At 43.8% G+C, this 27,488-nt stretch overlaps 1 protein-coding gene across 2 annotated transcripts in view; it reads right to left on the reverse strand.

Moving 5' to 3' along the window:
- Positions 1-27,488, reverse strand: part of LOC139376677 (C-Jun-amino-terminal kinase-interacting protein 4-like) — a 51,358-nt gene that overhangs the window by 12,402 nt on the left and 11,468 nt on the right. The window contains exons 2-14 of one of the 2 annotated variants that reach the window (XM_071119525.1): positions 23,089-23,209; positions 14,624-14,694; positions 13,052-13,149; positions 8,725-8,869; positions 7,018-7,086; positions 5,797-6,280; positions 5,502-5,592; positions 5,110-5,246; positions 4,706-4,763; positions 4,330-4,482; positions 4,148-4,208; positions 787-917; positions 491-547 (exon numbers count right to left, since the gene is read on the reverse strand). In XM_071119525.1, the coding sequence (XP_070975626.1) occupies positions 491-547; positions 787-917; positions 4,148-4,208; positions 4,330-4,482; positions 4,706-4,763; positions 5,110-5,246; positions 5,502-5,592; positions 5,797-6,280; positions 7,018-7,086; positions 8,725-8,869; positions 13,052-13,149; positions 14,624-14,694; positions 23,089-23,209 (1,676 nt within the window). The remainder of the gene's footprint in view (positions 1-490; positions 548-786; positions 918-4,147; positions 4,209-4,329; positions 4,483-4,705; positions 4,764-5,109; positions 5,247-5,501; positions 5,593-5,796; positions 6,281-7,017; positions 7,087-8,724; positions 8,870-13,051; positions 13,150-14,623; positions 14,695-23,088; positions 23,210-27,488) is intronic. The other variant, XM_071119526.1, reaches the window with a different exon arrangement.

Raw genomic sequence — 27,488 nt, forward strand, 5'->3', positions numbered from 1 at the left:
ATCAGATTAAATGATCATCAACAATCTTAGTGGTTTTAGCTATAAGTGTGGTATGACAGCTCCTAGATGTGGAGTGTAAAGAGAAAAGGAGAGCACGCAAAAAAGGAGAGATGTGTGGTAAAGGGGAAGGATTGCATTGAAGGAGTGACGGTAGGACAGGAGAGACGGTAGGACAGGAGAGACGGTAGGAAAGGACTGACGGTAAAAAAGGAGAGACGGTAGGAGAGACGGTAGGAAAGGAGAGACGGTAGGAAAGGACTGACGGTAGGAAAGGACTGACGGTAGGAAAGGAGAGACGGTAGGAAGGGAGAGACGGTAGGAAGGGAGAGACGGTAGGAAGGGAGAGACGGTAGGAAGGGAGAGACGGTAGGAAGGGAGAGACGGTAGGAAGGGAGAGACGGTAGGAAGGGAGAGACGGTAGGAAGGGAGAGACGGTAGGAAGGGAGAGACGGTAGGAAGGGAGAGACGGTAGGAAAGGAGTGAAGCTTACAACTGCCAGATGCTGGATTTCTTCTTGTCTGCGGTGGCTGGATTCTCTCTCGATGCTCTGAGGGAAAGATTACAACACATTTAATGACTTATCACTATTCAGCTGAGACAAAAACGATCTTGTTACTCAACTAGCTAGAATCGCCCAGGAGAGAAAACACAAAAACAAACTAGAAGGGATACATGTTTATCAGTAAGCACATTGTGTGGTTGGAATACAAAAACTCTTCAATATACAGAATTTTCTTTTGGACGAGCTCAGCTTGTCACATGATTCCTCTCCCTCCTCCTCCCTACCGTATCATCTCTGTCCATCGTACAGCTTCCTGTAGCTCCATCAGTCTCTCCTTGTACTGGTTCCTCTCCATCAGGACTCTGGCCATCTCTACCCTGGTGAACCTCTTCCTCTGGGCCGTGGGAACATCCGCCTGCAAGAAGTGGTATCAGCAACCTCAGACACACACACACACACACACCTCAGCAAACACACACCTACATACAGTTGAAGTCGGAAGTTTACATACACCTTAGCCAAATACATTTAAACTCAGTTTCACAATTCCTGACATTTAATCCTAGTAGAAATAACCCGTTTTAGGTTAGTTAGGATCACCACTTTATTTTAAGAATCGGAAATGTCAGAATAATAGTAGAGAAAATGAATTATTTCAGCTTTATTCCTTTCATCACATTCCCAGTGGGTCAGGAGTTTGCATACACTCAATAAGTATTTGCTAGCATTGCCTTTAAATTGTTTAACTTGGGTAGCCTTCCACAAGCTTCCCACAATAAGTTGTGTGAATTGTGGCCCATTCCTCCTGACAGAGCTGGTGTAACGGAGTCAGGTTTGTAAGCCTCCTTGCTCACACACACTTTTTCAGTTCTGCCCACACATTTTCTATGGGATTGAGGTCAGGGGTTTGTGGTGCCACTCCAATACCTTGACATTGTTGTCCTAAAGCCATTATGCCACAACTTTGGAAGTATGCTTGGGGTCATTGTCCATTTGGAAGACCCATTTGCGTCCAAGCTTTAACTTTCTGACTGATGTCTTGAGATGTTGCTTCAATATATCCACATCATTTTCCTACCTCATGATGCCATCTATTTTGTGAAGTGCACCAGTCCCTCCTGCAGCAACGCACCACCACAACATGATGCTGCCACCCCCGTGCTTCACGGTTGGGATGGTGTTTTTCAGCTTGCAAGCCTCCCCCTTTTTCCTCCAAACATAACGATGGTCATTATGGCCAAACAGATCTATTTTTGTTTCATCAGACCAGAGGACATTTCTCCAAAAAGAACGATCTTTGTCCCCATGTGCAGTGTCAAACTGTAGTCTGGCTTTTTATGGCGGTTTTGGAGCAGTGGCTTCTTCCTTGCTGAGCGGCCTTTCAGGTTATGTCGATATAGGACTCGTTTTACTGTGGATATACAGTGCCTTGCGAAAGTATTCGGCCCCCTTGAACTTTGCGACCTTTTGCCACATTTCAGGCTTCAAACATAAAGATATAAAACTGTATTTTTTTGTGAAGAATCAACAACAAGTGGGACACAATAAACGACATTTATTGGATATTTCAAACTTTTTTAACAAATCAAAAACTGAAAAATTGGGCGTGCAAAATTATTCAGCCCCCTTAAGTTAATACTTTGTAGCGCCACCTTTTGCTGTGATTACAGCTGTAAGTCGCTCGGGGTATGTCTCTATCAGTTTTGCACATCGAGAGACTGACATTTTTTCCCATTCCTCCTTGCAAAACAGCTCGAGCTCAGTGAGGTTGGATGGAGAGCATTTGTGAACAGCAGTTTTCAGTTCTTTCCACAGATTCTCGATTGGATTCAGGTCTGGACTTTGACTTGGCCATTCTAACACCTGGATATGTTTATTTTTGAACCATTCCATTGTAGATTTTGCTTTATGTTTTGGATCATTGTCTTGTTGGAAGACAAATCTCCGTCCCAGTCTCAGGTCTTTTGCAGACTCCATCAGGTTTTCTTCCAGAATGGTCCTGTATTTGGCTCCATCCATCTTCCCATCAATTTTAGCCATCTTCCCTGTCCCTGCTGAAGAAAAGCAGACCCAAACCATGATGCTGCCACCACCATGTTTGACAGTGGAGATGGTGTGTTCAGGGTGATGAGCTGTGTTGCTTTTACGCCAAACATAACGTTTTGCATTGTTGCCAAAAAGTTCAATTTTGGTTTCATCTGACCAGAGCACCTTCTTCCACATGTTTGGTGTGTCTCCCAGGTGGCTTGTGGCAAACTTTAAACTACACTTTTTATGGATATCTTTAAGAAATGGCTTTCTTCTTGCCACTCTTCCATAAAGGCCAGATTTGTGCAATATACGACTGATTGTTGTCCTATGGACAGAGTCTCCCACCTCAGCTGTAGATCTCTGCAGTTCATCCAGAGTGATCATGGGCCTCTTGGCTGCATCTCTGATCAGTCTTCTCCTTGTATGAGCTGAAAGTTTAGAGGGACGGCCAGGTCTTGGTAGATTTGCAGTGGTCTGATACTCCTTCCATTTCAATATTATCGCTTGCACAGTGCTCCTTGGGATGTTTAAAGCTTGGGAAATCTTTTTGTATCCAAATCCAGCTTTAAACTTCTTCACAACAATATCTCGGACCTGCCTGGTGTGTTTCTTGTTCTTCATGATGCTCTCTGCGCTTTTAACGGACCTCTGAGACTATCACAGTGCAGGTGCATTTATACGGAGACTTACACACAGGTGGATTGTATTTATCATCATTAGTCATTTAGGTCAACATTGGATCATTCCGAGATCCTCACTGAACTTCTGGAGAGAGTTTGCTGCACTGAAAGGGGCTGAATAATTTTGCACGCCCAATTTTTCAGTTTTGGATTTGTTAAAAAAGTTTGAAATATCCAATAAATGTCGTTCCACTTCATGATTGTGTCCCACTTGTTGTTGATTCTTCACAAAAAAATACAGTTTTATATCTTTATTTTTGAAGCCTGAAATGTGGCAAAAGGTCGCAAAGTTCAAGGGGGCCGAATACTTTCGCAAGGCACTGTAGCTACTTTGTACCCGTTTCCTCCAGCATCTTCACAAGGTCCTTTGCTGTTGTTCTGGGATTGATTTGCACTTTTCGCACCAAAGTACGTTCATCTCTAGGAGACAGAATGCGTCTCCTTCCTGAGCGGTATGACAGCTGCATGGTCCCATGGTGTTTATAATTGCGTACTATTGTTTGTACAGATGAATGTGGTACCTTCAGGCATTTGGAAATTTCTCCCAAGGATGAACCAGACTTGTGGAGGTCTACAATTTTTTTTCTGAGGTCTTGGCTGATTTCTTTTTATTTTCCCATGATGTCAAGCAAAGAGGCACTAAGTTTGAAAGGTAAGCCAAGACATCATTTTCTGGAATTTTCCAAGCTGTTTAAAGGCACAGTCAAATTAGTGTATGTAAACTTCTGACCCACTGGAATTGTGATACAGTGAATTATAAATGAAATAATCTGTCTGTAAAAAATTGTGTATGTAGATGTCCTAACTGACTTGCCAAAACTATAGTTTTAACAAGAAATTTGTGGAGTGGTTGAAAAATTAGTTCATGTGTATGTAAACTTACGACTTCAACTGTATATCTCAGCAAACACATGCACACACGCACAGAACTCACATCTTCCTCATTGTTCTCACTCTTCGTCTTGGTTTTGGCCTCCTCCGCCTCAGCCCGAACCCTACGAGAGGAACACACACACACTAGAGATGAACACACACTGAAGATGCCTGGGGACCCTATATTCATCTAAACAGGGAAAGAAAACAGACAGAGAAAGGTAGGGTAGAGTGGAGACTGACTTCTTGAGTTCCTCCTCCAGTTCCTTGCTCTTCTCCTCCAGTCTGGTCTTGGCCTGAGTCACAGCCTCCAGCTCTCCCTGCAGCACCTCCTTCTCACACGACAGCTCATCCACACGCGCCATCAGGTCATTCTTCACCAGGTTCAATGCATTTCTGACGAGACGGAGGACAAAGATTGGACGACATGATCATTAGGCCCTACACTTCCTCTGGGATCTGGGTGAACTCTCTCTAATGGAAGCTAAATCCCTCCGTGAACAACAGGTGGCAGTAGTGTGCTGTCTACTGCACAACATGGAACATTGTTGCGCTTGATAAATTCATGTTTCGTTGATTTCGGGAGCATGGACGCAGGTGATTTGAAAACACAACTTACTTGGTCTCCAGCAGCTGAGTGTTCTCGTGGATGAGATGCTCCACTTCACGGCCCATACCTTAGGAGGAGAAAGGAGGGATGAAAAGGAAAAAAAAAAGAGAAGAAATGGAAATTCATCCTGTCTAAAATGGAATGATATAAACCGCATGATACACACACTCCTTCAGTCTTACCCAGGAAGTTAAGGTCTGAGACCCATGCTGGCAATGCGAGGTGGAAAACAAAACAGATTATCTTGAGGATCACCTAACAGCACATGACTCTACGGGGACTCCAACAGGTCTATACGCAGCCTAAAGAACACTGAACCTACAACCTCATCAAGAGGGAGATCCCACTGTATATTTTAGACATCATTTGGGAGTTAAAAGGGGAGAACTAGAAGGAGGGTGGGAGTGTCTTACCCAGCAGGTCAGCCCCCTCGTCCATGTCTGCTATATCTATTTCCATGTCGGGTCCTGCAGAGGACAACTCCGCAAACAGAGACTCAGTATTCCTGTCGAACGCCATGTTTTCTATTCCTACTCCTTTAGTAGGAGTACTGGAGAGGGATGTGAGGAGGGAGAAAGGGATGGGGGGAGATGGATGGAGGGAGGGAGAGAGGTCATCTGAGTGAACCCAGCTACAATACATTCCATCATAAAATACAATTTGTATAGATTTGTTTTATATATCCGGCTCAAAAGGACCAAGCTGGAAGGGATTTTCTGTACAGTTTGACACATAAATGGAGATTGAGTGTTCAGGATAGAGATGCAGAGAACGAGATAGAAATACTACTTCCAGTTGACCCTACCTGGCGTCTCTGTAGCCGCTAAGGTCCATGTCCAGTTCAGGAGTGGACTCTATGATGGCCTGCACCTCCAACGACTCACTGTTATCATCAGCTGCGTGTGGAGAGGAAAGAGAATAACATGTTAGATTACTGTTCTTGTGGGACAGTGGTGAATGGTGACATGGTGAATACATTAGTGAGGCAAATGTGATGCCAAACACATTTTTGGTAGGTTTTACAATACAACAAATCCAAGTCCCCAACATAGCCAATCCCCATGTTATCACAGTTTATGCCCTGGAGCTGCAGTACTGACCTGTGCGAGGTCCTGACCCTCCTCTCAGTTCTAAGTTCTGTCTTTCTGGACCATCCTGACCCTCTGGTACTGTGGTGTTCTTACTGCTGATGTTCTCTGGCTTCCTGTTGCTTCTGTCCAGGTTCCTGTTCAGACCCTTGCCCACTTTCTCAAACTCTTCCTGGAGTGGCGTGCTCACCGATACCATGGCAACGTCAGACTCGGAAGTAGACATGGGACTGGCCGAAATAGACCCGCCCCCTTGAGAAGACCATGGAATGACCAAATTAGAGCCACCGTTTTGCGTGGACAATGGGGTAAGCGACTTTGAGTCCCCTCCTTGAGATGACATGGGGGTGCCTGATTTAGAGCCACCTTGTTGTGAGGACATTTTGGAACCTCCTTGAGCAGGAGCCCCAAATGAGGTCCCCGACTTGGAGCCCCCTTTAGGAGACATGGGCATGTTGGACTTGGAGCCTCCACGGTTCGCATTAGACATCTCATCCTACAGAAGCGAAAGAAGAGGAAGAAGAATATAAATGAGATCCTGACAGATGGTCAAGGACACAAGGGCCATATTTCCTATAGTCTTCGCTTCTTTCCCTCAAAAAGGAATAAGGATGTTTGAAAAAAGGTTAGCCAATCCAACACAACCATTAATACCCAGTCAAAATCATCCCTGAATACTCAAACATTCACAAGGCAATGGTATAAAGTGCACAAAACAAAATCAACAAAAACACAAAGTCCCCCCAAACGCAGTAAATAAAACATCTTCCACTGAAACAAAAGGCAAAGTGAAAACCACCTCAATTCACAACAAAGTTGTTAGAGCACACAACAAATCAACAAATCAGTTTTAGTCAATTCTACAGCTAAGGCTAGTTGATTAGGTTGCAGTAGAGAGAACGCTCTATGCTCTAGTAATCCTAGCAAGCCGACTAACCCTGAAAGTCTGGGTTGCATCTGAAATGGAACCCTACTCCCTATATAGTGCACTACTTTAGGTCAGAGCCCCACAGGGCCGAAAGTAATGCACTTACATAGGGAATAGGGATCATTTAAGATTCAGCCCCACAGTCACACCAATGGCGTCCAGGTGAGTAAGCAGCTTGGGTGGCATACAGCTGGCAGTGGACTGTGTTCTAATGGTGGCACAAAGGCTAGATGAAGCTTTTATGGAGACTACAAGGTCAACAACACAGCAACTACAGGCTATAACAACAACGCGGTAGTTTGGACCTGGTTCTGTTCAGCCTGCTGATTGGCCGAAAGCCTCTGCCCTCTGCTCTGGGAGTCTGGTGCCCCCAACTGGTTTAGAGAAAAATTACAGTGAAGGCCCATTTTAGAGCAGTGATCACAACTGGAAAGGGGGAGGGGGAGGGAGGGGGGGAGCAGCAGATTTATGTTGAAAAAGATTATTGCAAATCATGAATTAAGTTTAAAGACAGTGGATCAAGTGAAAGGGCCGATGGAGTCCGACGTGTTGGACTGAAGGTGACAAACGGGTTAGACGTTCTGATGAGCAGCCACTTCCAGAGGTTGTCTACCCAGGCTTTCTACTGCAGTCAATCCTTCAACTGATTGCATTACATACTTTATATGGCTTTTAAGAATAGCCTCGGAAAAGACCATTGGCAAAACACTGGCTGACATCCACTACACCAGAGTTTCTCATGTTCTGTCCTTCACTCTCCCCACCTCTCTTTTCCCTTCTACCTTTTCCTCTACCCTTGGGTGGACTCCCCCCACTTTCCCCTCGCTGGCGTCATCCTCTCTGCCGTTGCCATAGTATCACATGTCAGCCTATCAGAGCCTAGCTTCTCTTCTGTCCATCAGACTGATAAAGCTGATGCTTTTCCATGACAAAAAACCCTAAGCTCTGCTGACACAGTGTGTGTCTGTATACAAACCTGAGATAGAGAGATATAATTGGCGGGGGTGAGAGAGAAAGAGAGAAAGTGGGAGGGGGGACTGTAACCAAAAACTATAAATCTTTGGGAAATGTCGAGTCAGAGGCTGTAACAAAGGGGCCTCTGTGAGTCTGAACTGTGGCAGTGTGTGTGGCAGTGTGTGTGGCAGTGTGTGTGTTTAAAAGTCAGCTTAAGAGATCCACCATGAAAGTGAGAAAGGGATGGTTTAGTGGGATATGGGACAGAGAAAGAAAAGAGGTTTGATAGAGAGGAGGATTAAGTAAAAAGATGATTTAGTAGCAGCCAGGGCTGAGCTGAAACATCGGCAGTTGAGTTTCATCTACTGGTCTCGTATCTTATGTCAAATGTTGTCTTGTAACTTCTGACATGAAGCCCCCTTCCTGGTATCTGAATCATTTCTATCTGGCCACGAGGAGTAAAATATCACAACAAATGAATACTTAATCAGCCGATCATTCATTAATATTCATGACGGAACCTTGCTCGCGGCAACCATGGTGAGGTTCTCGTGTGGCCCCAGCAGAAAGCGTCCCTTTGGTCTGCTCAGACACTCTGTCCTGTTCCTCTGTTCTCTCCTCTGTTCCCCTCCTCCCGGCCCCGAATGGTACCACTTCCATGGGCCCTCAGACACAGCCCCCCTGCCCTCCCTCGATGCCTTCTTAGGCATTCCGGCCACACTGATCCAAGTTTACCTCTCAATGGTGCTTTGGTACACACTGTATCAAACTTCCTTTTCAATAAGCCTTCCCCTCCTCTGGCAGAGTGAACGGTTGAAAGTGTCTGCTTCCACACAAACTATCTACTCTGGGCCAAATTACACATCTTATGTCACCCTTCCGATTCCTGGGAAAAGCTAAGAGGAGACATGGGGGGGTGGGGTCCAGAATCAAACCACCGAGTTCACTTTGTACTCACACAGTGAATTCCTGAAAAGTATATCCAAAACAGTCAGCGAATGTTAGAATAACTTCTGCATCAGTTTAAAGTGACTGGCAGGTGAGGAGTATATTGATACCTTGAGGCTGGTGTTGGAGCGAGGGTGGCTCAGGTCCTTACATCTCCAGGCTTCAGACGGTGTTTCAACAGCTTCCCTCTGCGAGTCACTGGTCAAATCATATCCTGGTAATGGGAATAACCCCATTGAGATGGGACGCTCCTTCCTGGATTCAGAGAGATAAGAGGAGGGTGAGGTGAAATCCACAGAGAAAGGTGTGACAGTGTTGGATAGTGTAAGAGTGTGAGGTGTGCCCTGTAATAAAGGATTTCATAATGGAGTCACTGAGCTGATTTATAAGCCTCACAGAGGCTGGTCAGTGTGTTGTGATTAAAAACACAAGTCAATACTCCTGCTGCAGGCATGAAAGCTAGCGAACATCATGAAGAAAAACAAGACATTAATCATTTGAGACTTTGCAAGGAGGCACTACAGCGGTTTCTATTGGGTGCTTTAGTACGAGGGGTGACATCACTCTGATACATCGGTCTCTCAGTAACCTCTGCGTCTCTACAACAGGCCAGTGACTGAAGAGCTGTTAGATTCCCACTGTGGTGGTTCTTCTTTTCCACACATTGCGTCCTTTCTCTAGCTCCCCTCTAATGACAAAACTAATCCTTCATGCACAGCGTACACACTCACCTGCTAGCTTCCACACTTCCATGCTCTCTCTCAGCACCCACAGTTCTCTGATGACCCAATACATCACACTTTCAAGGATTTTCATTGTCACATGTTCCATAGACCCTATAGATCTCTGAAGTGAACAAATATTCCTTTGCTTTAAGCATCAAACATTATCAGCCTCTGAACATCAATGGAAGTGGAGCACAATATCAACCCACCCACATCAATGAGGAGCTATCAAAAAGGTACAGTAGGCAGAAACAAAGGCTTCCATGTTGAAAAGAGCAGGCTGTATGGAATGGTAGCAGTCCATAGACAATACACACCACTACAGGCTGATTCCTAAAGAGAGAGAATCAGAGAGTTTCCCATGCCAATAAAGCCCCTTAAATTGAACTGAGAGAAAGAGAGAATAACATTTTTGTTTATTTCACTTTTGTTTATTATCTACTTCACTTGCTTTGGCAATGTTAACATATGTGTCCCATGCCAATAAAGCCCCTTGAATTGAAATTGAGGGACAGACAGAGAGCGAGTGAGGGACAGACAGAGAGCCAGAGACAGACAGAGAGCGAGAGACAGAGGGCGCGAGAGACAGAGGGCGCGAGAGACAGAGGGCGCGAGAGACAGAGGGCGCGAGAGACAGAGGGCGCGAGAGACAGAGGGCGCGAGAGACAGAAGGCGCGAGAGACAGAAGGCGCGAGAGACAGAAGGCGCGAGAGACAGAAGGCGCGAGAGACAGAAGGCGCGAGAGACAGAAGGCGCGAGAGACAGAAGGCGCGAGAGACAGAAGGCGCGAGAGACAGAAGGCGCGAGAGAGCGCGGGACAGAGAGCGCGCGCACAAGAGCGAGCGCGCGGGACAGAGAGCGCGGCACAGAGAGCGAGAGCGCGGCACAGGGCGCGGGACAGGGAGCGCGAGACAGAGAGAGAGCGCGAGTGTGGGACCACGGGACAGAGCGCGGGACAGAGCGCGAGAGCACGGGACAGAGCGCGAGAGCACAGGACAGAGCACGAGACAGAGCGCGAGAGCGCGGGACAGAGCGCGAGAGCGCGGGACAGAGCGCGAGAGCACGGGACAAAGAGCGCGGGACAGAGAGCGCAGCACAGAGAGCGAGAGTGCGGCACAGAGAGCGAGAGTGCAGCACAGAGAGCGAGAGTGCGGCACAGAGAGCGAGAGTGCGGCACAGAGAGCGAGAGTGCGGCACAGAGAGAAAGACAGAGCGCAGGACAGAGCGCGGGACAGAGAGCGACAGACAGACCAAGTGAGCGAGTGAGAGCAACAGAGGGACAGAGAGAGAGACTTAGGGCAACAAAGTTCACCATCAATGCCTGCCATTTTGACATAAATTGGATGGTAACAAAATGTTCCAACTCTCAAAGAAATATCCAAAATAACCAAAAATAACAAAGCTTTGACCCTCCGGTATAGGACATGTTTTCCCCTCAATAGGAACAACTGCATAAATAAAGGATAAATGAAAGCAAGTAAAATGTCATGTTATCATGGATATGAGTATTGCTGTGATTTACTGGCTGAGAAGGCGCTTTCTCCTGACCTACTTTCAGCCTGCAGAAACATACTGCCTGGCTGTTTGTCTCCAACACAGCAACAGCATGGTAACCATATGTTAAAAGCATGGCAACTGGGCTTTACCCTAAGGCAAGTAAACAAGCAAGGGGAAGAGGGATGAGACGGAGTCAATCGGAGGGGTAAGCAACCCTATAAAATAACAAGTGATTGAAGCAGAGATTGGAAAGAGTGAAGAAAGGAGGAAATGAGAGACGTAGGAGAAGAGAGAGAAAAGACGAGGACATGTAGAAGAGAGAAAGGAGGTAAACAAACACACCCATCCCTTTCACAGAGAGTTACCTGCAGGAGTGGGGGTGACTTACAGTAGGCTGTGTTTCATTCTCACACACACACACACACACACACACACTACCTGCTGGGTCGTGGCAGGGTGGGCAGGGCAGGGAGGCCAGTGGAGACAGAGTAGTGCACCAGCAGCAGGACAGACAGAGAGACCAGCACGGCAGAGTTAATAACAACGGCCCCCCCAACGAAGCCAAAGACAAACAGCAGCATACACCTCGGGCTCATGACCCCCCCCTGAACATGGCCCAGCGCCTCTCACTGCCGGGACCAGGGGAAGGGGGCGACCGCCAGGGGGCTAAAACACACGCCTCTGGGGCTTTTACAAACTGTCCCTTGGATGACGACGCAAACTACAGTATACTCCTTCTCCCTCTGTCGACAAAGTACTCCTCACATACACACTCTGTTGCAGTGTGTTGAAGAGAAGAATGCTCAGGTACAGGAGATCTGGAACTCGGGCTGGAGAGTAGAGTGTGTGGCGTGGTGTGTGTTCAGACCAGCGGGCCAACGAGCGACGGCCACAGAAACAACAGCAGCAGTAATCCCATGAGCAGCAGCAGCAGAGGCAGAGAGAGACAGAGCAGCAGCTGCTACTGTAGAGTGATGCCGGCTTCAGTTCAACACTGCTGTGACATCATCCAGAGAGACAGAGGGTGGACACTCCTCGCCTCACTTTTCTTGATGTATTGTATCCTCTTTCTGGCAGACGATGCTCTTTCTTTCCTAAACTGCGACACTGATGTCGCTGAGCAGTCTAGAATTGTCGCCGTCACTTTCACCCTCCCTTTCTCTCCCCTCCCCCTCTCGGATGCTGAGGCAGCATCAGAGCTGGTAACATATGCCTCCCCTCAGCTCGATGCTGATTGGCTGAGCCATGGAGAGACTGGGAGGAGGAAAACCCTGTGGGAACTGACAGCGTCTGCTGCTACTGAGAGACTGTAGAGGGCTGCTGACACACACACACACACACACACACACACACACACACAAACACACACACACACAAAAGCTAATAAATGTACCACACTTCTGTTAGGAAAACCATAGAAATCACAAATGAGTTCCCTGTGAACACAAACACAAATGCTGTTTAAATCTAAAAAGCTACACAAACTGCTTTGATCTGATGTACTAGTCAAACTAACACCACTCTCTGGACTGTTCAAAATGAAGGTTTGCCCAGTAGGAGACCACATGACCTCTTTTTACTGCTGTTTCACTAATCTGATCAGCTGACTAAAACACGACAGCTCTGAATCACTCATCTCCATCACACTGTGGGATTACTGCAGCTGACCACTGCCAAACCTCTGATTTATATACCGCTGATTCCATGGCATAATCCCACTCAATATCTATCCCAATCTCCTCTTTATCCTCCTCCCCCCACTTCAACACATATCCTCCTCCCCCCACACACACACATATCCCCCTCCTACCACCGTCCCCTCTTTTTTCCATCCCTTTTGCCTCCTCTCCTCCCATCCCCTCCTCCCCCCTTTCCCTTACTTCTGCCCAGCCCCTCATGCCTACCTCACATCTCTCATCTTCTGTCAGGTTCTGACCTAAAAGGAAATCGTGCCCATGGAGAGCAGAGAGCGCAGGAGTGGCTCCTGCAGTGATGAAGCACTTCACATCAACGTACTCTCTCACAAACACACTGAACCAGGGTGAGGAGCCAACTAAGCCAATGACACCTACACAGTACCCAGGATGAACTGGCCATGAGCCACTATTAATACACCATTAAGGAAGCACTGTTATATGAGAGTGTTTGTGTACAACTTCAGATACTGTCCACGCAGTGATCTCCGTATGGGACTTGATTAGTTGTATGACCTTACCGTGATCTGCTTGTGCTTGTGTCTGTAGGCGCCTCCTGCACCGCCGCGTGCTGCTGGTGTTTGGCACGTTCCAAGTGCTCCATGTAGCTGTGGATCATCTGCATGGGACATACCACATAGGGAGATCCGGGAGGGGTTAGCGTGGACAGGGAGTGGTCCTATTCAAATAATTATTTGAACATGGCCACGATGCCTGTTGTTTCTTAGATGAGTTTTTTTGTGTGGATGTACAGCTGGAACAGACAGCCTCCCGGCCTGTGGGGTATTCAGCTGTCCCCATGCGTTTGTGTGAGCTTCTAAAATCACGTTTCTGTCCATATTTAAAACGTCATGGTCTCTTCGCAGGCTTGTTTGTTATGGCGTCTGGGCCAATGTGTTAGTAATAGATTAGAGAACAGACTTTAGGCAGACTGAGTTGAGGCAACTTGACAACATACTTAATACTGGGAAAATTGCTCCAATCTCCTTAAACTGACCCAATTCTAACTCCCTCCTTCTCCTTCGCGCTCTCCTGCGTCTTGCATTCTCCATCCCTCACCATCCTCATCCCTCCCTCCCCCCGTCCTCTGTTGTAGTGTGAATTCCCTGAATGTAAGCTGGAAATAGCAACTTGTCTTGGTTCGCTGTCGGTCAAACATCAATGGGATCCACTAGTCTGCCAACCTATGTCCAAACCATATTATACATACATTCTAGCCATTTAGTAGACCCAACCCTCTTAACCGCTGGGCTACCTGCTGCCCAGGCAGCCTGCCATCCAGGCGCGTTTGTGTGTGTGTGTCTTCAAATCCATGTTCACCCACGAATGTGTGGCAGCACATGACTCCAACAGCATCATTATGTTTGACAGACACTTACCAATACTAGAGTTTCCCTTGCCTTTTTTTTTTACCTCCAATTTTGTGATATCCAATTGAGATCTTGTCTCATCGCTGCAATTCTCCAACGGGCTCGGGAAATTCATTAGGGCCTAATCTATGGATTTCACATGTCTGGGCAGGGGCACAAGTGCAGAAGCTGGATGTGGAGGTCCTGGGCTGGCGTGGATACACGTGGTCTGCGGTTGTGAGGGCGGTTGGACCTACTGTCAAATTCTCTAAAACAACGTTGGAGGCGGCTTATAATAGAGTAATTAACATTAAATTATCTGTCAACAGCTGTGGTGGACATTGATGCAGTTAGCATGCCAATTGCACTCTCCCTCAAAACATCTGTGGTGTTGTGTGACAACACAGCACACTTTAGAGTGGCCTTTTATTGTCCCCAGCACAAGTTACACCTGTGTAATGTTCATGCCGTTTAATCAGCTTCTTGATATGCCACACCTGTCAGGAGGATGGATTATCTTTGCAAAGGAGAAATGATCACTAACAGGATTGTAAACAAATTTGTGCCCAAAATTTGATAAAAAAAAATAAGCTTTTTGTGCTTATGGAACATTTCTGGGATTTTTGTTTCAGCTCATGAAACCAACACTTTACATGTTGCGTTTATATTTTTGTTCAGTATAGTTTGCCCAGTAGACCTACAAAATGAACAGTCCCAACATAAAACACTCTTCCCCCCCAATACCTCTGTGTGTCTCTGGTGGAGGGCATGGTACTCCTTCTTCAGCTCGGCTTCTCGTTCCTCCAATCTGCCAACTGAGAGAGAAAACAGGTGTGTGATCTCAGTCAAACAGAACTACATGGTTAATGAGGGAAAATAACCCTAAAACAACTGTTATAGGGTCATTCCAAGGGTTGCAAAGCAACCGGTAATTTGCGGAAGTTACAGGAACCTTCAGTAATTTGGGTAATAAAACAGAAAATCTATGGCAATCTATTGTAACTTAGGTAATTTATACTTTGAATAACTTAAAAAATGCATTTTATTTTTTCTCTATGTCCACGAATTTCTAGAAGATAGACTATATGGTTCAAGAGAAAATTGCCTAATTAATTAACGAAAAGCATCAAATCAACAATGGCATTATTTTCAATCACCTCAACTCATCCAACTATTGCATTTTGTTTCCACAACTGCCACTTGTTTGATGCCAAAACATCGACAACAAATACATAGACATAGTAAAATAAATTGTAATTTTGGTGGGGGAAATGTGATATTTCATGCTGAAAACCCTCATTAAAACACCAATTGGTATTCACTAGGTTTATAGTTTATATTTAGGAGAATGTTTTACAGCTTTGTCATTCAACTGTTTTTATTTTTAAATAATCTTATTTAATGATTTCAGATATTTTAAAATGTGGTAAGGCCACAGAGGGCCAGAGAATTGCAGACACCTGTGATAATCTGAAGTACCCAAATTTGGGTAGTTTACTGGTAAAATTTCCAGTAATATACCCTCCCTTTGCAACCCTAGTCATTCCATTTAATTTCAACCACTTTTTGACCACACCCATTTTGATTTGAACAAATACTTTCCATACATACAGTGCCTTCAGAAAGTGGAGGCAGGTAGCCTAGCAGTTAAAACCCCCTATGGTCGATGTCTGTGCCCCAGCATAAATCTAATTAGCATCATTTTTAAAAAATCTGTCAGTTTATTTTATTTTTTCAATTGGATGCATCTCAATCCACCGCATCCGCCTATGCAACACTTCCGCATCTGAGGTGAAAGGTAACAAAGCTAGAGCGATGTTTGTCAGACCATGAGACATCTGCGGTGAAAGGTGACAGAGCTAGAGCTGGGTTTGTCAGACCATGAGACATCCCGAAAATCAGTCTTCTCACAAAATCGTCTTTAGCGTCTGAACGGCTTGGCCTACAAACGATGATGACCACTCTGGACAGATGAGCCTCACGAACACGCAGGTGTTCTCAGACTCCCACAGGCTTCTGTCTGTAGCCTTCTGTGTAAAGGTGAGACTCACAAACATGTTGGTTGTTTTGCTCTAGGAATGCTCACAGGCCTCACAAGACTCGTCTGAAGGTCCCCAGTCAATTTGTTTCACGGAAGCATGTACAGTGGGGAGAACAAGTATTTGATAACCTGCCAAATCGGCAGTGTTTCCTACTTACAAAGCATGTAGAGGTCTGTAATTTTTTATCATAGGTACACTTCAACTGTGAAAGACAAAAATCCAGAAAATCACATTGTATGATTTTTCGGTAATTAATTAGCATTTTATTGCATCACATAAGTATTTAATACATCAGAAAAGCATAACTTAATATTTGGTACAGAAACCTTTATTTGCAATTACAGAGATCATACGTTTCCTGTAGTTCTTGACCAGGTTTGCACACACTGCAGCAGGGATTTTGGCCCACTCCTCCATACAGACCTTCTCCAGATCCTTCAGGTTTCGGGGCTGTCGCTGGGCAATACGGACGTTCAGCTCCCTCCAAAGATGTTCTATTGGGTTCAGGTCTAGAGACTGGCTAGGCCACTCCAGGACCTTGAGATGCTTCTTACGGAGCCACTCGTTTGTTGCCCTGGCTGTGCGTTTCGGGTTGTTGTCATGCTGGAAGACGCAGCCACGACCCATCTTCAATGCTCTTACTGAGGGAAGGAGGTTGTTGGCCAAGATCTCGCGATACATGGCCCCATCCATCCTCCCCTCAATACGGTGCAGTCGTCCTGTCCCCTTTGCAGAAAAGCATCCCCAAAGAATGATGTTTCCACTTCCATGCTTCACGGTTGGGATGGTGTTCTTGGGGTTGTACTTATCCTTCTTCCTCCTCCAAACACAGCGAGTGGAGTTTAGACCAAAAAGCTCTATTGTCGTCTCATCAGACCACATGACCTTCTCCCATTCCTCCTCTGGATCATCCAGATGGTCATTGGCAAACTTCAGACGGGCCTGGACATGCCCTGGCTTGAGCACGGGGACCTTGCTTACGCTGCAGGATTTTAATTCATGACGGCGTAGTGTGTTACTAATGGTTTTCTTTGAGACTGTAGTCCCAGCTCTCTTCAGGTCATTGACCAGGTCCTGCCGTGTAGTTCTGGGCTGATACCGCACCTTCCTCATGATCATTGATTCCCCACGAGGTGAGATCTTGCATGGAGCCCCAGACCGAGGGTGGTTGACCGTCATCTTGATCTTCTTCCATTTTCTAATAATTGTGCCAACAGTTGTTGCCTTCTCACCAAGCTGCTTGCTATTGTCCTGTAGCCCATCCCAGCCTTGTAAGGACATCAGGGATAAAATTGTAGACCTGCACACAGCTCTCTGGTCTTGGCCATTGTGGCGAAGTTGGAGTCTGTTTGATTGAGTGTGTGGACAGGTGTCTTTTATACAGGTAACGAGTGGAGAACAGGGGGCTTCTTAAAGAAAAACTAACAGGTCTGTGAGAGCCGGAATTCTTACTGGTTGGTAGGTGATCAAATACTTATGTCATGCAATAAAATGCAAATTAATTATTTAAAAATTATTTTTTTGTTTAAGATTCCGTCTCTCACAGTTGAAGTGTACCTATGATAAAAAATTACAGACCTCTACATGCTTTGTAAGTAAGAAAACCTGCAAAATCGGCAGTGTATCAAATACTTGTTCTCCCCACTGTATATGGAGACTGTTTAGTGACAAAAATAAGGTGTTTAATACAAGTTTTTTTTAAATGAGCATCTCAAATATAGGATAGAATCTTCAGAACAAACAAACAGATTTTCAGGATCTGTTGTTCCATGTAGTGAATCTGTTATTCAATGTGTTTGTATGGGCTAATAGCAGTAAGGCCAAATATATATTTTTTTATACTTCAAGAGTCTTAAAATTCCAAATCATCTGACTCTGGGGAAGTAGATAAAGGGCTTCATTGCCAAAATCCTGAAGTAATCCTTTAATGCAATCTGGGGACATTAGTCATATCTGTCAGTGACCAGGTTTCAAGTTCTATGTCATATGTACGGGATACATCGTACAACGAAATGCTTACTTGCAGGTTCCTTTGACAAAGCAATAAGAATACGAACAAAGCAAATAGCTCAGTAGAATATATATTTTTAGCATAACTAACACAGGATGGCACAATTTATAGGCCAATATGTATTTACAAGTGTATTGGGGAAGGGGGGGGGTGGGAGACAGTGTATAAAAACTGAGCAGTATAATAAGAGTCTGGCAGCAGCAGTTGTGGTGTGTGTAGCATGAATGTATACGTGTGTGTGTGTGTGTGTGTGTGTGTGTGCGCTCTAATGTGCGGAGAATCAGAGAATCAGTCCAGTTCAACTGTTCAGCAGTCTGATGGCTTGTAGATAGAAATGGTCACTGAGCCTGTTGGTATCAGACCTCATGCTCTGATAATGTCTGCCCGACGGTAAGGGAGAGAACAGCTCATGGCTGGGGTGTGTGGGGTCCTTGATGCTGCGTTCCTTCCTCAGGCACCGTTTCGAATAGATGTCCTGGATGGGTGGGAGCACGGTTCAATTACTGGATGCCAATCTGTCCCAAACCAGGGCCATGTTTAACAGGACACAACATTGGCCAACGTTCAGATAGAAATGTATGATGTAGAACAGATATACCTCTTTGGTATTTGGAATAAGGAATCATGTCAGCTCTATTTTTAACAGTTGGAATTTCTTGCTTTGAATATTGAGGTTTCAAAGGGTCTCTCTATAACTGTGATTGTCTGTTATAGACCCCCCTCTGCTCTTGGTGATGCATTGTCTTATCTGATGCACCTTACATCTAAACTTCTTTACAGTGAAATTATCTTGATTGGTGATCTCAACTGGTGTTGGTTAAAGCCGGTGTCTAATGATTTAAAAATGTTTTGTAATTCTATGAATCTTACCCAGTTGATTAACTAACCCACTTGCCCAAATCTCAAATGTCCAGAGGAACCTACTCTGATTGATTTGATATTGACAAATATCCACATAAATCATTACAAAAAAAACAACAACGGCAGAATATTTAAGTGACCATTGTGCTGTTGTCGCTGTTAGAAATACTAAGACAAACCCACGCTTTACTCGTAAGAGAAATTTGAAGAGTTTTGATGAGCAGGCTCTCTTTCATCATTTGTTTTATTTTGACTGGAGCTAGATTGAGCTTATTCCTGATGTGGAAACTGCCTGGAAATTCTTTCATTATGTTTTTTTCCAAATAGTAAACAAACATGCCCCATTCCGCAGATTCAGAGTTAAAGGGCGGGATAATCCACAGTTTTCTTCTGAGCTGTCTTGTATTATTCACAACTGTAATCTAGCCTGGGCTAAAGCAAGGAAATCATGTTCTGATGCCGTTTGGCTTATTTTTAGGCAGTTACGAAACAAGTGTTATTTTCTTCTCAGGAAGGCCAAGTCTGAATATTTTATTTCTGTTACGACTGAACCTAAATGACCCTAGAAAGATTTAGAAGGATATTAAGTTTATATCTGGAAACAATAATGTTAATGAATTACCGTCATCTGTATTGAAGGACTTTGTTGATATATGACAAAACTGAAATGCTGAATTGTTTCATTGAGCACTTTGTATCATCTGATAGGCTGTTTGATTCAGTGTCCTCTGTCTCTGTACAACCCTGTGTGGATGAAGCAGTGAGAGCTGGTCAAACATTTAGCTTTTTGCCATTCTCAGTGCAGGTGGTACATAAAGCCCTGGAATCCTTAGATCAGAGAAAGCCTGCAGGTCCTGATTTTCTTGATCCCTGCTTTTTAAATCAGGCAGCTGATTTTATAGCTGAACCACTTACATATCTGTTCAATCTAACCCTGGAATGTAATGAAATTCCAAAGATCTAGAATTCAGCATTTTCCTACCACTTTAAAAAATAATTATAGGTACATCTCAAAGTTGTCACCCCTGGTGAAAATAATTGAAACCCTTGAGTGTACAGCTAAAAAGAAAGAAGTTATATACCAACTCTATTTTATCAATGTACTAAATCGGGCTTCAGGAAGAAGCATACAACAATTACAGCAGCCATGAAGGTTTTAAATGAGATCACTGAAGCCCTTGACAAAAAACAGCACTGTCTCACTTTTTATTGATCTCGCTAAGGATTTTGATACAGTTGATTATGCTATACTGGAAGCAGAGATTGTTGAGTGTAGGTCTTTCCGAGCATGCAGTTGCATGGTTTGCTAACTATCTGTCTCATAGAACTCTTAACACTCAATTTGATGGGCTCATGTCTGTTACATTGTCTGTCTGTAATGGTATACCCCAGGGCTCTGTACTTGGTCCCCTCTTATTCACTCTTTATATAAAAAATGTAGACAAAAATGTGCAAAATGCACAACTTCACTTTTGTGCTGATGATACTGTTATTTATACCTCGTCTCTCACAAAAGCTTTCCAGAACTTGCAAACTGCGTTTTATACTGTTCAACATACCTTGTCAATTGAAGCTTATCCTCAACACTGACAAAACTAAACTAATGGTGTTTTCTAAAGCAAGAAATAGACCTCTGAACCTTACACCTATTACTACCTGTCAGGGTAATGAGATTGAGACTAACCTCAAATCTTGGAATTTTAATTGATGACGGCCTCTCTTAAATTGCATATTCAATAACTTACAAAAAAATCGATTTTATTTTAGGAATAATGCCTGTTTTTCTTTTGAAGCCAGGAGGCTCAGATACATTTATGCCTTTACTAGACTATGGGGATATTTTATATATGAATGCTTCAGCTCAGTGTTGAAGATCAATTGACACCCTTTACCATGGCGCATGGAGAATTATTATAAACTGCAAAACCCTTACGCACCACTTCACTTTTATATACCAGGAATGGCTGGCCTTCTCTAGTCACTCGTAGGCTCAGTCACTGGTACACTTTTATTTACAAAGCCATTTTGGGTTTACTACCATTTTATTTAGGTATTTTTATTGTTCAGAAATGTGGTTGGTACTCTCTTCGTTCGCAGGACTTTATTCTGCTAACTGCTCCATATGTCCGAACTGAATTTGGTAAAAAAAAGCTTTTATGTTCTCTGTGCCATCGGCTTGGAATGCCTGTCCCGGTTGGTGTTTTTAAATCACCGATGAAGGATTTTGAGACTGATTCCCTGACCTGTCAATGTTTTTAATTTGCTGTTTTATGATTTTGTTATACTCTTGTGAATCCTATGGTTTTTACTAGATTACTTGTAGTTTTTCATGTTGTCTGTCTGAAATTGTGTAACGACTTGGTGCTCTTTAAAAAAAGAGGTTTAAAATCTTAATGAGCCCTTCCTGGTTAAATAAAGGTTAAATTAAAAGAAAAGCTCTAGTCATGGTATTTCTATCCACAACATTCAACGTTTTCGAACTGAACATGGCCTAGGCTTCAGATGAGAAACCAAGTACGGTTTTAAACTGCTGTCAGTTGTAGTAGCAACACATGACCACCAGGTGTCATTAGCACACTAGTAAAATACACTGTCTGGCTCAAACACTCAAATATTTTGGGTTATGGGTCAGAGTAGCCATAATCCTATGGAAAACATTAGGAATTCTAAGCCATTCTGTCCAGTCATCACACACACACACGCCATGTTTAAACTTTAAGATTAAAAAGCACAAGCAGGGAACCCAAACACACGAGAAACAGACTTTAGAATCCACTCTATTTGAGTAAAGGATAGGTCTTGAGCCCTGTTACTTATTCCACTTTGTTGGCAACTTGGCTGGCATGGACTGTTTATAGTGAAAACACCCTGACAACGTTCTGTGTGTACGCGATGATGATTGCCCAGCCTAACAATATCCTCTCACAAAGGCAGTGTGTGTGAGACTGAGACACTAACCCAAGCAGGACTACCATCTGCTCATTGACAATGACCCTCCCAACACAGCATCAGGAGTTAATGTCACTAACTGCCAACACAGTTATCTAATATAATCTGCTACCTCCACACATCTCTATGGTAGCCTGGCTAACACCCGACTGTCGTCATTGGATTTTTGGAGTTGGCTTTTAGTGGAATGAGACATACGGCAGGGATTTGATTCAGAACAACAGAAAAGAGACTCGTTAGGGCAGGCTTTTAACGCAGACCGTCATAGGTGGTTTAGAGAATGCCTAGGAAATAGCTCAGATGGCTGTGTGATTTTCAAGTTATTTGTTACCATGACTAATGACTATCAGTAGACAATGAGGAACCAACTAGAGAATGTACAGACAGAAATAACCCTTTAGGAAACCGCCTGGTGTGTGGGGGTGGGCTTTTATTACTATCCTCATTGGTACTATGCTAGAAAATGCTCCCTCGTGGGGACCCTTCCCATGTCCTCATGAGGACAAAGGTTATTTTTAGCTTAGGGAAAAAATGATTCTGAATGGAAATCAATTTTAGGTCCCCACAAGGATAGTAAAACATGTGTGTATTGGGAAGTGGAAGTACTGCATGTTTACGGCTTGCGGTCTATTATAACTGTTCGGTTCATCAGCTACAGTCTACACACATCTGCTGACTATGAGCTAGCCTGGATTTCACATCAAAATGACTCAAGAGAATTACTGCTCTGTCTCTCCCTATCTAGTTTAAGGAGAGAGAAGACCGAGAGTGAAAACTGTTCAAGTATTAAAGAACTGAAAGTGGAAAAAAAAGAAGACGTAGTGACAGTGGAAGAGAGAAAAACTGAATAGGAAAGAACAAGAACTGTGGACTTGGCTGTGAGCACTAGTGAATATCAAGTCAGGTGACGCGTGCATGTACTCAGCTGACAGACACCCATAAAGTAGCTACTTAACCCAATCAGTCCTGATAGTTCACAGTCAAACACCAACTCAGCAGATCAGAATAAACTGAGTTTGAGGTGTGATGCAAGGATTGAAAAAGGAAATTAAAATCTCCATTCAAGACTCCCTTAGACTCCCCTTACAGACACCTCCAAACGGTCCCCTCTAGAGTTTATTCCTTATGTAATGACCTTCCCACGGTTCGTGAGGGTGTGTTTGGCAGCATCGTGTGGGTTGTTTGTTTCTATGGCCTGCAGATACAGTATAACCCAGTAAATATATTGGTCTTCCAGCCCCAAGTTATGCACACAATCCTGAGCCCTTCACTTATAATGTCTTTCTCAGTATTCCTTCCATTAGGGTTCACCCCTCCAGTCCTAGAAGACATAATGATTGACTCACTCTGGTCCGAGTAGTTCCTGGTCTTGAGCTCCATTTGACGTGTTTGTGACTCCAGCAGGACCAGTCGACTCTGAAGGTCCTTCTTCTCCGTCTCCTGACTGTCCTCAAACACCATGTACCTCTACAGAGACAGAAACAGAAAGATATTAAAACACTGAATAACACAACGGCATGTGTCTGTATGCGTTCAAGGCCCAGTGCTGTCAAAAACGTGATTGTCCTGTGATTCATGTATAGGTAACTGCCAAAATAAATGGAAACACTTGAGGGATGAGGGTAAATGAGGGATACAAAGTATATTGAAAGCAGGTGCTTTCACACAGGTGTGGTTCCTGAGCTAATTAAAAAAATCACATCCCATCATGTGTCATGTATAAAAATACTGGTCAGCCCATTATTGACTACCATAAGATGACAATACCCCACCATCCACAGGGTACAAGTGGTCAATGAATGGTTTGATGAGAATTAAAACAAACTATATGGCATGGCCGTCTTAGTCACCAGACCTCAACCCAATTCAACACTTATGGGAGATTCTGGAACGGCTCCTGAGACAGCATTTTCCACCACCATCAACAAAACCAGATGATAGTCTCACTAAGCGCAAACCAGATGGGATGGCGTATCGCTGCAGAATGCGGTGGCAACCATACTGTTAGTTAAGTGTGCCTTGAATTCTAAATAAATCCCTGAGTGTCACCAGCAAAGCACCCCTACACCATCACACCTTCTCCATGCTTCACGGTGGGAACGCCACATGGAGAGATCATCCGTTCACCTACTCTGCATGTCACAAAGACACGGTGGTTGGAAGCAAACATCTGAACTTTGGACTCAGAGCAAAAGACTGATTTCCACCGGTCTAATGTCCATTGCTTGTGTTCCTTTGCCCAAGCAAGTGTCTTCTTATTGGTGTCCTTTAGTAGTGGTTTCTTTGCAGGAATTCAACCACGAAGGCCTGATTCACGCAGTCTCCTCTGAACAGTTGATGTTGAGACATGTCTGTTACTTGAACTCTGAGGTGCAATCTGAGGTGCAGTTAATTGCCGATATCTGAGGCTGGTAACCAATGAAATGATCCTCTTCAACAGTGGTAAATCTGAGTCTTTCTTTCCTGTGGCAGTCCTCATGAGAGCCAGTTTCATCATAGCGCATGATGGTTTTAGCGACTGCACTTGAAGAAACTTTCAAAGTTCTTGAAACTTGTCCCGATTGGTGTTTTTAAATCACTGATGAATGATCTTGAGACTGATTCCCTGACATGTCAATGTTTTTAATTTGCTGTTTTTGATTTTGTTATACTCTTGTTTTTCATGTTGTTTGTCTGTAATTTTTGTAATGACTTGGTGCTGCCCATCTTGGCCAGGACGCTCTTGAAAAATAGATTTTCAATCTCAATGGGCCCTTCCTGGTTAAATAAAGGTTAAATAAATAAAAATAAATCAGTCAGAAAGTTAAAGCTTGGTCGCAAATGGGTCTTCCAAATGGACAATGACCCCAAGCATACTTCCAAAGTTGTGGCAAAATGGCTTAAGGACAACAAAGTCAAGGTATTAGAGTGGCCATCACAAAGCCCTAACCTCAATCACATAGAAAATTTGTGGGCAGAACTGAAAAAAAGTGTGTGCGAGCAAGGAGGCCTACAAACCTGACTCAGTTACACCAGCTCTGTCAGGAGGAATGGGCCAAAATTCACCCAACTTATTGTGGGAAGCTTGTGGAAGGCTACCCAAAACATTTGAACCAAGTTAAGCAATTTAAAGGCAATGCTACCAAATACTAATTGAGTATGTAAACTTCTGACCCACTGGGAATGTGATGAAAGAAAGAAATGCTGAAATAAATAATTATACTGACATTTCACATTCTTAAAATAAAAGTGGTGATCCTAACTGACCTAAGACAGGGAATTTTTACTACGATTGAATGTCGGGAATTGTGAAAAACTGAGTTTAAATGCATTTGGCTAAGGTGTATGTAAAATTATGAATTCTACTGTACACACACACACACACACACACCTTTCAAAAGTTTGGGATCACTTAGAAATGTCCTCGTTTCTGAATGCACAGGTTTTGCCAATTAAAATAACAAATTGGTCAGAAATACAGTGGTATACATTGTTAATATTGTAAATTACTATTGTAGCTGGAAATTACATGTTTTTATGGACTATCTACACAGGCCCATTATCAGCAACCATCACTCCTGTGTTCCAATGGCACGTTGTGTTAGCTAATCCAAGTTTATCATTTTAAAAAGGCTAATTGATCATTAGAAAACCATTTTGCAATTATGTTAGCACAACTGAAACTGTTGGTCTGGTTAAAGAAGCAATAAAACTGGCCTTTAGACTGGTTGAGTATCTGGAGCATCAGCATTTGTGGGTTCGATTACAGGCTCAAAACAGCCAGAATCAAAGCACTTTCTTCTGAAACTCGTCAGTCTATTCTTGTTCTGAGAAATGCAGGCTATTCCATGCAAGAAAATGCCAACAAACTGAAGATCTCGTACAGTGCACTACTCCCTTCACAGAACAGCGCAAACTGGCTCTAACCAGAATAGAAAGAGGAGTGGGAGGCCCCGGTGCACAACTCTGCCATTTCCAGCTACAATAGTCATTTACAACATTAACAATGTCTACACTATTTCTGATTCATTTTATTTTAACAGACAAATAAATTAGCTTTTCTTTCAAAAACAAGGACATTTTTAAGTGACCACAAACTTTTGAACGGTAGTGTGTGTGTATTATATATATATAAATATATATATATTCCGAATTCTACTGCACACACACACACACACACACACACACACACACACACACACACACATATATATATATATACAGTGCCTTGCGAAAGTATTCGGCCCCCTTGAGCTTTGCGACCTTTTGCCACATTTCAGGCTTCAAACATAAAGATATGAAACTGTATTTTTTTGTGAAGAAACAACAACAAGTGGGGCACAATCATGAAGTGGAACGACATTTATTGGATATTTCAAACTTTTTTAACAAATCAAAAACTGAAAAATTGGGCGTGCAAAATTATTCAGCCCCCTTAAGTTAATACTTTGTAGCGCCACCTTTTGCTGCGATTACAGCTGTAAGTCGCTTGGGGTATGTCTCTATCAGTTTTGCACATCGAGAGACTGACATTTTTTCCCATTCCTCCTTGCAAAACAGCTCGAGCTCAGTGAGGTTGGATGGAGAGCATTTGTGAACAGCAGTTTTCAGTTCTTTCCACAGATTCTCGATTGGATTCAGGTCTGGACTTTGACTTGGCCATTCTAACACCTGGATATGTTTATTTTTGAACCATTCCATTGTAGATTTTGCTTTATGTTTTGGATCATTGTCTTGTTGGAAGACAAATCTCCTTCCCAGTCTTTTGCAGACTCCATCAGGTTCTCTTCCAGAATGGTCCTGTATTTGGCTCCATCCATCTTCCCATCAATTTTAACCATCTTCCCTGTCCCTGCTGAAGAAAAGCAGGCCCAAACCATGATGCTGCCACCACCATGTTTGACAGTGGGGATGGTGTGTTCTTTTACGCCAAACATAACGTTTTGCATTGTTACCAAAAAGTTCAATTTTGATTTCATCTGACCAGAGCACCTTCTTCCACATGTTTGGTGTGTCTCCCAGGTGGCTTGTGGCAAACTTTAAACGACACTTTTTATGGATATCTTTAAGAAATGGCTTTCTTCTTGCCACTCTTCCATAAAGGCCAGATTTGTGCAATATACGACTGATTGTTGTCCTATGGACAGAGTCTCCCACCTCAGCTGTAGATCTCTGCAGTTCATCCAGAGTGATCATGGGCCTCTTGGCTGCATCTCTGATCAGTCTTCTCCTTGTATGAGCTGAAAGTTTAGAGGGACGGCCAGGTCTTGGTAGATTTGCAGTGGTCTGATACTCCTTCCATTTCAATATTATCGCTTGCACAGTGCTCCTTGGGATGTTTAAAGCTTGGGAAACCTTTTTGTATCCAAATCCGGCTTTAAACTTCTTCACAAGAGTATCTCGGACCTGCCTGGTGTGTTCCTTGTTCTTCATGATGCTCTCTGCGCTTTTAACGGACCTCTGAGACTATCACAGTGCAGGTGCATTTATACGGAGACTTGATTACACACAGGTGGATTGTATTTATCATCATTAGTCATTTAGGTCAACATTGGATCATTCAGAGATCCTCACTGAACTTCTGGAGAGAGTTTGCTGCACTGAAAGTAAAGGGGCTGAATAATTTTGAACGCCCAATTTTTCAGTTTTTGATTTGTTAAAAAAGTTTGAAATATCCAATAAATGTTGTTCCACTTCATGATTGTGTCCCACTTGTTGTTGATTCTTCACAAAAAAATACAGTTTTATATCTTTATGCTTGAAGCCT

The sequence above is a fragment of the Oncorhynchus clarkii genome, chromosome 20 (assembly GCF_045791955.1).
Source record: "Oncorhynchus clarkii lewisi isolate Uvic-CL-2024 chromosome 20, UVic_Ocla_1.0, whole genome shotgun sequence".
NCBI lineage: Eukaryota > Metazoa > Chordata > Actinopteri > Salmoniformes > Salmonidae > Oncorhynchus > Oncorhynchus clarkii.